Source organism: Saccopteryx bilineata, chromosome 12 (genome assembly GCF_036850765.1).
Source record: "Saccopteryx bilineata isolate mSacBil1 chromosome 12, mSacBil1_pri_phased_curated, whole genome shotgun sequence".
Lineage (NCBI taxonomy): Eukaryota > Metazoa > Chordata > Mammalia > Chiroptera > Emballonuridae > Saccopteryx > Saccopteryx bilineata.
Genome location: NC_089501.1, coordinates 57,663,478 through 57,674,343, shown reverse-complemented (window position 1 = coordinate 57,674,343; position 10,866 = coordinate 57,663,478). Strand labels below are relative to the sequence as shown.

General features: G+C 64.6%; 1 protein-coding gene across 1 annotated transcript; it reads left to right on the top strand.

Annotated features, from left to right (window-relative positions):
* Positions 1-5,692: 5,692 nt before the first annotated feature.
* LOC136316088 (mucin-5AC-like) lies at positions 5,693-8,836 on the top strand. The gene is made up of 6 exons (XM_066247823.1): positions 5,693-6,124; positions 6,229-6,346; positions 6,639-6,778; positions 6,929-7,372; positions 7,937-8,112; positions 8,533-8,836. The coding sequence occupies exons 1-6, from the start codon at positions 5,693-5,695 to the stop codon at positions 8,834-8,836; spliced, it is 1,614 nt and encodes a 537-aa protein (XP_066103920.1).
* Positions 8,837-10,866: the final 2,030 nt, after the last annotated feature.

Genomic DNA, 10,866 nt, shown 5'->3' with positions numbered 1-10,866 from the left:
AGGGACAGGGATAGGAAGAGGGGCAGGAACAGGGACAGGAATAGGGACAGGAACAGGGACAGGAAGAGGGAGAGGAAGAGGGACAGGAAGAGGGACAGGAAGAGGGGCAGGAACAGGGACAGGAAGAGGGACAGGAAGAGGGGCAGGAACAGGGACAGGAACAGGGACAGGAAGAAGGACAGGAACAGGAACAGGGACAGGAAGAGGGACAGGAACAGGGACAGGAAGAGGGGCAGGAAGAGGGACAGGAAGAGGGGCAGGAAGAGGGACAGGAACAGGGACAGGAAGAGGGATAGGAAGAGGGGCAGGAACAGGGACAGGAACAGGGACAGGAAGAGGGACAGGAACAGGGACATGAAGAGGGACAGGAAGAGGGACAGGAACAGGAAGAGGGACAGGGACAGGAACAGGGACAGGAAGAGGGGCAGGAACAGGGACAGGAACAGGGACAGGAAGAGGGACAGGAACAGGGACAGGAAGAGGGACAGGAAGAGGGACAGGAACAGGGACAGGGATAGGAAGAGGGGCAGGAACAGGGACAGGAACAGGGACAGGAAGAGGGGCAGGAAGAGGGAGCCCCCGCCCCTGACCTGACGCGGCTGCCTCGGCCCCATCTCTGCACCGCTGTCCTGCTGCCTGTGTGGACCGGGCCCAGGCCCTGTACCAGCTCAGTCCTGTCCGAGCATCAGGCTGGCCACGGCTGGACAATAAATACCACATGGCTGGACAAGACCACATGGCTGACTGAGGCAATTTAGGGTGCACACTTGACCACCAGTCGGCCCTCAGCCTTCCAAGCTTCCTCATCCTCTCCATCTGCTGGGGTGACCCTCCCGTTCCAGAAAAGACGAGGTCAGTGGGACCCTGCCGCTCCGGGCCCTGCCTGCCCCCTGGGGCCTGAGGGGAGGGTCGTCAGAGCCCCGCCACATGCGAGCACACCTCGTTGTACAACCTGGGCCACGTCACCTGTCCCTCCGGCCCTCCTGCTCCTTACGGTCACACGAGAGCACCTGCATGTGACAGCCAAGAGCAGGGCCGACCTGACCAGGCGGTGGTGCAGTGGATAGAGCGTTGGACTGGGACGCTGAGGACCTGGGTTTGAAACCCTGAGTTTGCTGGCTTGAGAAAGGTCGCTGGCTTGAGCAAGGGGTCACTTGGTTTGCAGTAACCCCCTGGCCAAGGCCCATATGAGAAATCAATCAATGAACAACTAGGGAGCTGCAACGAAGACTTGATGCCTCTCATCTCTCTCCCTTCCTGTCTGTCTGTCCCTCTCTCTGACTCTCTCTGTCTCTCAAACACTTAATAAAAGAGCAGGGCTGAGTAGAAGCACCAGCGCCCTCCGAGGACAGTGCCGCTGACTCTGGGGTCTTGTGGCCCCCGGGCTGCCAGCTTCCCGGGGCGCTGGGGGCTGCGCGTGGGCTCAGCGAGTGTCCGGCGCTCACGCCTCACCCGGAACCTGGGCTGCTCGCCTCTGAGTCCAGCCTGCGGGTCGGGGCTGTTTCCAGCGGGAAGGAAAGGCTGGTGTGTCTTCTCCCTGAGAACAAAAGGAGGGCTCACCTTCCGAGCAGCTAAGGACAGCTGGACCTGGGAAAGTTCACAGGGCAGAGTCACCACAAAGACAAAGGCTCTGGGCCGTCCCGGTGATGTGTGTCCAGAACGCACACGCCCTGCGGGTGCCCCTGAAGCCCAGGGACCCGGCTGCCCCTCGGCACAGCCGTCCACCTTCCTGTCCAGGACCGCCGGGCTGGGACCCCCTGGCGTCTCCCGGGAGCCTCCCTCCGCACCGGTCAGTCCCATTGGAGAGGGGTGTTCACCAGATCAACGCCTAACTCCCGCTGACCCTCCTATCCTGTGACCCGCCCGCCCTTCCCGCCACAAGTCTACACCCGGGATCGCAAATATTACAGCAGAGTGGTGTCCTGGAGCAGAAAGAGAGATCAGAACAGTGTTGGGCACAGGACCTGGCGTGACGCAGGACGGATGGACCATTCCAACAGTGAGAGTATCCCTGAGCCGTGGTCACAGGCCCGCCCGCGGGAGCCGTGAGGGTGAGTGCCCTCAGAGAGAGAGCAGCGACTGTCAGAAGTTCACCGACGTTGCCAGTGGCTCTCTGCCTCCTCCTGGAGGCCTCCGAGCTGCGCAGTGAAGGGCAGGACCTTGCAGCTCAGCTCTGACCCACCAGCAGGTCGCCTCTCCACACAGTCCGGTGAAAGGCGTTTTCTTCCCATCTGAAATGCCTTGGGGGCATTTGGGCCAATAATAAAATCTTTTAAAAGAAAAAATAAATCCCTGTTGGAAAAGCCACCAAACTTTCCTTTATTCCTAAGGAGAAGGTGAGGTCTGTTTTTGGGGGAGCCCATCTCTCCTGCTCGGAGGGCTGTCATTCTGCTTTGGAGCCGGGGATGGACAGAGATGACCTGTGAAAGTCCCTTCAGTGTCCCCTGGCGGAAACCCCTCCTTCTGCCCAGACGTGTCTGTCGCCATCTGGCCCTGGCACTAAGCAGTCGGGCCCCAAACCCAAGGGCCCTTTCCAGACTCTGACCTTGCTCTGCGCTCAGAGGAGCCCTCTGTGGCCGGGCTGTGGTCACTGGACCAGGACAGGACCCCGAGGGTGCGGTAGGCCATTCAGCAGGAAGACACCAATCAGAGCTCTCAGCGAGGGACGTCTGTCACACTGAGCACGGCAGCCGGCGACAGGACTCAGTGTGAGCCAGCAGAGGACAAAGCCCACTCGGTGACCAGAGCCTGACCAGCCAGCCATCGTCCGGAGGGAGGAGGAGAGGGGACAGAACCAGGGACTCATCGCAGGCACTCACGTCACCCGGGAACCGACTGGCCATGATGCTGAGAGAAGGTCCGAGCTCATTCACCAGGGGGCACGGGGGGGGGGGGGTCCATGATTCCCGTGTGGGCAGGGCTGGCCCCCTCGGAGGGAGGCTCTCCCCTTGGCCTGTGGACCCCCCCCCTTGGTACCAGGGCACCGGACATGCTGCCTCAGGGGCACCCTAGTGACCTCACTCGTTTGGTTACCTCTTTAAAACCCTCTCTTCAAATAGGTTGCATTCTGAGGTGCTGGGGGTTAGGATTCCAACACTGGAATACCAGGGGGCACAAATCAGCCTTGAGCAGGTGGTCAGTGTCCCCGTCTCAGCTCCTGCTCTGCACAATGGGGACAGTTCTGTCCCTGCTCCAGGCCTGTAGAGACAGTCAGGACCGGCAAGGAGATGCTCTGCAGAGTCGGACGTGCGCCGCGGCCTGTGTGCCCTGCCCTGTGTCCTCCGTCGGCGTCCCAAGCCCGCCCTGCACTGGAGGGCGGCCGACACTCAATGTGAGGACCGTGGACAGCACGCCTGCTCCGTTCCCGGGGGTAAAGCACGTGCCCACCATGAACAGCACGCCTGCTCCGTGCTCGGGGGTAAAGCACGTGCCCACCGTGAACAGCACGCCTGCTCCGTGCCCGGGGGTGAAGCACGTGCCCACCGTGGACAGCACGCCTGCTCCGTGCTCAGGGGTAAAGCACGTGCCCACCGTGGACAGCATACCTGCTCCGTGCCCGGGGGTAAAGCACGTGCCCACCGTGGACAGCACGCCTGCTCCGTGCTCAGGGGTAAAGCACGTGCCCACCGTGGACAGCACGCCTGCTCCGTTCCCGGGGGTAGAGCACGTGCCCACCGTGAACAGCACGCCTGCTCCGTGCCCGGGGGTAAAGCACGTGCCCACCGTGAACAGCACGCCTGCTCCGTGCCCGGGGGTAAAGCACGTGCCCACCGTGAACAGCACGCCTGCTCCGTGCTCGGGGGTAAAGCACGTGCCCACCGTGAACAGCACGCCTGCTCCGTGCCCGGGGGTAAAGCACGTGCCCACCGTGAACAGCACGCCTGCTCCGTGCTCGGGGGTAGAGCACGTGCCCACCGTGAACAGCACGCCTGCTCCGTGCCCGGGGGTAAAGCACGTGCCCACCGCGAACAGCACGCCTGCTCCGTTCCCGGGGGTAGAGCACGTGCCCACCGTGAACAGCACGCCTGCTCCGTTCCCGGGGGTAAAGCACGTGCCCACCGTGAACAGCACGCCTGCTCCGTTCCCGGGGGTAAAGCACGTGCCCACCGCGAACAGCACGCCTGCTCCATGCCCGGGGGTAAAGCACGTGCCCACCGTGAACAGCACGCCTGCTCCGTGCCCGGGGGTGAAGCACGTGCCCACCGCGAACAGCACGCCTGCTCCGTTCCCGGGGGTAGAGCACGTGCCCACCGTGAACAGCACGCCTGCTCCGTGCCCGGGGGTAAAGCACGTGCCCACCGTGGACAGCACGCCTGCTCCGTGCCCGGGGGTAAAGCACGTGCCCACCGTGGACAGCACGCCTGCTCCGTGCTCAGGGGTAAAGCACGTGCCCACCGTGGACAGCATACCTGCTCCGTGCCCGGGGGTAAAGCACGTGCCCACCGTGGACAGCACGCCTGCTCCGTGCTCAGGGGTAAAGCACGTGCCCACCGTGGACAGCACGCCTGCTCCGTTCCCGGGGGTAGAGCACGTGCCCACCGTGAACAGCACGCCTGCTCCGTGCCCGGGGGTAAAGCACGTGCCCACCGTGAACAGCACGCCTGCTCCGTGCTCGGGGGTAGAGCACGTGCCCACCGTGAACAGCACGCCTGCTCCGTGCCCGGGGGTAAAGCACGTGCCCACCGCGAACAGCACGCCTGCTCCGTTCCCGGGGGTGAAGCACGTGCCCACCGCGAACAGCACGCCTGCTCCGTTCCCGGGGGTGAAGCACGTGCCCACCGTGAACAGCACGCCTGCTCCGTGCTCGGGGGTAGAGCACGTGCCCACCGTGAACAGCACGCCTGCTCCGTGCCCGGGGGTGAAGCACGTGCCCACCGCGAACAGCACGCCTGCTCCGTTCCCGGGGGTAGAGCACGTGCCCACCGTGAACAGCACGCCTGCTCCGTGCCCGGGGGTAAAGCACGTGCCCACCGCGAACAGCACGCCTGCTCCGTGCTCGGGGGTAGAGCACGTGCCCACCGTGAACAGCACGCCTGGTCCATGCTCGGGGGTAGAGCACGTGCCCACCGTGAACAGCACGCCTGGTCCGTGCCCGGGGATAAAGCACGTGCCCACCGTGAACAGCACGCCTGCTCCGTGCCCGGGGGTAGAGCACGTGCCCACCGTGAACAGCACGCCTGCTCCGTGCCCGGGGGTAAAGCACGTGCCCACCATGAACAGCACGCCTGCTCCGTGCCCGGGGGAAAAGCACGTGCCCACCGTGAACAGCACGCCTGGTCCGTGCCCGGGGGAAAAGCACGTGCCCACCGTGAACAGCACGCCTGCTCCGTGCCCGGGGGTAGAGCACGTGCCCACCGTGAACAGCACGCCTGCTCCGTGCCCGGGGGTAAAGCACGTGCCCACCATGAACAGCACGCCTGCTCCGTGCCCGGGGGTAAAGCACGTGCCCACCGTGGACAGCACACCTGCTCCGTGCCCGGGGGTAAAGCACGTGCCCACCATGAACAGCACGCCTGCTCCGTGCCCGGGGGTAAAGCACGTGCCCACCGTGAACAGCACGCCTGCTCCGTGCCCGGGGGTAAAGCACGTGCCCACCATGAACAGCACGCCTGCTCCGTTCCCGGGGGTAAAGCACGTGCCCACCGTGAACAGCACGCCTGCTCCGTTCCCGGGGGTAAAGCACGTGCCCACCATGAACAGCACGCCTGCTCCGTGCCCGGGGGTAAAGCACGTGCCCACCGTGGACAGCACACCTGCTCCGTGCCCGGGGGTAAAGCACGTGCCCACCGTGAACAGCACGCCTGCTCCGTTCCCGGGGGTAAAGCACGTGCCCACCATGAACAGCACGCCTGGTTCGTGCCCGGGGGTAAAGCACGTGCCCACCGTGAACAGCACGCCTGCTCCGTGCCCGGAGGTGAAGCACGTGCCCACCGTGAACAGCACGCCTGCTCCGTTCCCGGGGGTAGAGCACGTGCCCACCGTGAACAGCACGCCTGGTCCGTGCCCGGGGGTAGAGCACGTGCCCACCGTGAACAGCACGCCTGGTCCGTGCCCGGGGGTAAAGCACGTGCCCACCGTGAACAGCACGCCTGCTCCGTGCCCGGGGGTGAAGCACGTGCCCACCGTGAACAGCACGCCTGCTCCGTGCCCGGGGGTGAAGCACGTGCCCACCGTGAACAGCACGCCTGCTCCGTGCCCGGGGGTAAAGCACGTGCCCACCGTGGACAGCACGCCTGCTCCGTGCCCGGGGGTAAAGCACGTGCCCACCGTGGACAGCACGCCTGCTCCGTGCTCGGGGGTGAAGCACGTGCCCGCCGTGGACAGCACGCCTGCTCCGTGCTCGGGGGTAAAGCACGTGCCCACCGTGAACAGCACGCCTGCTCCGTGCCCGGGGGTGAAGCACGTGCCCACCGTGAACAGCACGCCTGCTCCGTGCCCGGGGGTGAAGCACGTGCCCACCGTGAACAGCACGCCTGCTCCGTGCCCGGGGGTGAAGCACGTGCCCACCGTGAACAGCACGCCTGCTCCGTTCCCGGGGGTAAAGCACGTGCCCACCGTGAACAGCACGCCTGCTCCGTGCCCGGGGGAAAAGCACGTGCCCACCGCGAACAGCACGCCTGCTCCGTGCTCGGGGGTAGAGCACGTGCCCACCGTGAACAGCACGCCTGCTCCGTGCCCGGGGGTAAAGCACGTGCCCACCGTGAACAGCACGCCTGCTCCGTGCTCGGGGGAAAAGCACATGCCCACCATGAACAGCACGCCTGCTCCGTTCCCGGGGGTAAAGCACGTGCCCACCGTGAACAGCACGCCTGCTCCGTGCCCGGGGGTAAAGCACGTGCCCACCATGAACAGCACGCCTGCTCCGTGCCCGGGGGAAAAGCACGTGCCCACCGTGAACAGCACGCCTGCTCCGTGCCCGGGGGTAAAGCACGTGCCCACCGTGAACAGCACGCCTGCTCCGTGCTCGGGGGAAAAGCACATGCCCACCATGAACAGCACGCCTGCTCCGTGCCCGGGGGAAAAGCACGCGCCCACCGCGAACAGCACACCTGCTCCGTGCCCGGGGGTAAAGCACGTGCCCACCATGAACAGCACACCTGCTCCGTGCCCGGGGGTAAAGCACGTGCCCACCGTGAACAGCACGCCTGCTCCGTGCCCGGGGGTAAAGCACGTGCCCACCGTGAACAGCACGCCTGCTCCGTGCTCGGGGGTAGAGCACGTGCCCACCGTGAACAGCACGCCTGGTCCGTGCTCGGGGGTAGAGCACGTGCCCACCGTGAACAGCACGCCTGGTCCGTGCCCGGGGGTAAAGCACGTGCCCACCGTGAACAGCACGCCTGCTCCGTGCCCGGGGGTGAAGCACGTGCCCACCGTGAACAGCACGCCTGCTCCGTGCCCGGGGGTGAAGCACGTGCCCACCGTGAACAGCACGCCTGCTCCGTGCCCGGGGGTGAAGCACGTGCCCACCGTGAACAGCACGCCTGCTCCGTGCCCGGGGGTGAAGCACGTGCCCACCGTGAACAGCACGCCTGCTCCGTGCCCGGGGGTGAAGCACGTGCCCACCGTGAACAGCACGCCTGCTCCGTGCCCGGGGGTGAAGCACGTGCCCACCGTGAACAGCACGCCTGCTCCGTGCCCGGGGGTGAAGCACGTGCCCACCGTGAACAGCACGCCTGCTCCGTTCCCGGGGGTAGAGCACGTGCCCACCGTGAACAGCACGCCTGGTCCGTGCTCGGGGGTAGAGCACGTGCCCACCGTGAACAGCACGCCTGGTCCGTGCCCGGGGGTGAAGCACGTGCCCACCGTGAACAGCACGCCTGCTCCGTGCCCGGGGGTGAAGCACGTGCCCACCGTGAACAGCACGCCTGCTCCGTGCCCGGGGGTGAAGCACGTGCCCACCGTGGACAGCACGCCTGCTCCGTGCCCGGGGGTAAAGCACGTGCCCACCGTGGACAGCACGCCTGCTCCGTGCCCGGGGGTGAAGCACGTGCCCGCCGTGGACAGCACGCCTGCTCCGTGCTCGGGGGTAAAGCACGTGCCCGCCGTGGACAGCACGCCTGGTCCGTGCCCGGGGGTAAAGCACGTGCCCACCGTGAACAGCACGCCTGCTCCGTGCCCGGGGGTGAAGCACGTGCCCACCGTGAACAGCACGCCTGCTCCGTGCCCGGGGGTGAAGCACGTGCCCACCGTGAACAGCACGCCTGCTCCGTGCCCGGGGGTGAAGCACGTGCCCACCGTGGACAGCACGCCTGCTCCGTGCCCGGGGGTGAAGCACGTGCCCACCGTGAACAGCACGCCTGCTCCGTGCCCGGGGGTGAAGCACGTGCCCACCGTGAACAGCACGCCTGCTCCGTGCCCGGGGGTGAAGCACGTGCCCACCGTGGACAGCACGCCTGCTCCGTGCCCGGGGGTGAAGCACGTGCCCACCGTGAACAGCACGCCTGCTCCGTGCTCGGGGGTAAAGCACGTGCCCACCGTGAACAGCACGCCTGCTCCGTGCCCGGGGGTAAAGCACGTGCCCACCGTGAACAGCACGCCTGCTCCGTGCCCGGGGGTGAAGCACGTGCCCACCGTGGACAGCACGCCTGCTCCGTGCTCGGGGGTGAAGCACGTGCCCGCCGTGGACAGCACGCCTGCTCCGTGCTCGGGGGTGAAGCACGTGCCCGCCGTGGACAGCACGCCTGCTCCGTGCTCGGGGGTGAAGCACGTGCCCGCCGTGGACAGCACGCCTGCTCTGTGCTCGGGGGTAAAGCACGTGCCCACCGTTAACAGCACGCCTGGTCTGTGCTCGGGGGTAGAGCACGTGCCCACCGTGACCAGCACGCGGAAGGAGTAAGCGCCCACGCTCAGACTGGCCCCTGGAACACGGGGCTCCTGGCTCTGCCACGTCCCGCCACGCCTTGCACTGGTTCCGACTCTCACCACCTCTGAATAATGGGAAGGTGGTCGTATGCGGAGGGACCCACCCGCCAAACCATCTTCGTCGTGGATTGATTTCTAACTAATTATCGCTGCGGAGGCTGATCCAGGGACACGCCTGTCAGAAGCAGCCGACGCGAGAGGCGGAGACCAAATCCAGGCGCGATGATCAAGTTCAATAACAGAGCCCGACGTCAGGTCCACACACTTCACCTCCTGTGATCTTTGTCGGCACCAAGTGAGCTCAGAAACGGACGACTGGTCACCAAGGCCTCGTACTGCATGATTCTGCTTCCACGACATTCCAGGAGCAGGCTGGCACGGTCCCCTGGCCCAGCGCACACCCGAGAGTGTGACCCTGCACACCCACCATCGCACCACATGCCCTCAGCCCTCCAGTGTCCCAGAGTCAGTCCTTCTGTCTTTCCTGCCAGAGGTGACGTGAGGAGGCGGGCACACTCGCCCAGGGTGGGGTCGAGGCTCAGCAGTCAGGTCCGGGTTGGGTCCGGGATGAGGTCACATTCAGGTCCTGTTCGTGGGAGTGGCAGGAGGCCCACGAGGAAACCTCCCACGTGAAGTAGGAATGAATCAGTTCAATTCCGTGGTCCCAGCGGCTGAAGGAAATGAAACCCCTTCCGAACCCTCTTCTGGCCGCCTCGCCGGGAAGCGTGAGTCACCCCCATCTTTCGACGTCTACCTTTTAATTAAGTGTCGCCGTGGTGAGGCCTCCCCAGCGTGACCCGGTGGGAAGTGGAGGAATAATTAGTAGAAAGTTGATTATTCCCGTGATGGACAAGTGGCCTTGGAAAGTAAAAACAGAACACCGTGGACCTTGGCGTTCAAAAGGAAAGAGCGCTGCGTAGGAGCAGTGTTAACAAAACATGCACGAGGTCCATGTGGGCCAAGCAAAACTGTGGGCAAACCAGAAGCATCTACGCTGACGGAGAGAAGTCCCGTGTTCCTGGGCAGAGGACTCAGTGTTGTCCAGACGTCAGCTCTTCCCAACCGATCTGGGTTGTTGCAGGCAAGTCCCCAGGGGTTATTGTGGCCCTGGCCGGCGGGCTCAGTGGTAGAGCATCAGCCCAGCCTGTGGAAGTCCCAGGTTCGATTCCCGGCCAGGGCACACAGGAGAAGCGCCCATCTGCTTCTCTACCCTTCCCCCTCTCCTTTCTCTCTATCTCTCTCTTCCCCTCCCGCAGCCGAGGCTCCATTGGAGCAAAGTTGGCCCGGGCGCTGGGGATGGCTCCATGGCCTCCACCTCAGGTGCTAAAAAGAGCTTGGTTGCCGAGCAACAGAGCAGTGTCCCAGATGGGCAGAGCATCCTCCCTGGTGGGCATGCCAGGTGGATCCCGGTAGGGCGCATGCAGGAGTCTATCTCTCTGCCTCCCCGCTTCTAACTTTGGAAAAATACAAAATAAATAAAATAAAATAAAAATAATCACGCACGTGACAGGCCTTGGCCATGCCCTGTAACAGACAGCGGCGCTCCAGGGAGCAGACCCATGCCCGCCCCGCCACCCCACACAGCCACCCCTCAGGAAAGCACGGCTCTGGCCCAGGTATTTGTAAGCTCGGACTGCCACCTGCTGGATACATAGGCAAAAACCAAAAACAAATTAAAATAAAAAACAAAACAGGTTCTGCTGGGAGAGCCTTTCACTATATAGACAGAGATAATCATCACCTTCGGTTTTTGAAACCCTACAGTGTCCCGGGCGCCATGGTCCACACTCTCCACTCGTCACAGCAGCTGCCAGGCGGGGTGGGGGCAGCCCCCGCCCCGGGTCCTCAGACAGCTTTTACAGCACAGCACACCCCTGTCACTCAGCCCGCCCCCCCAGGACCCAGGGGTCCCGTCTCAGAGCGAGACTCCCGATGAGGAAACCGACGTCGAATAACGCTTGCCACGCGGGGAGACGCCATCGCGAGTCGCACCAGCACGCGCCC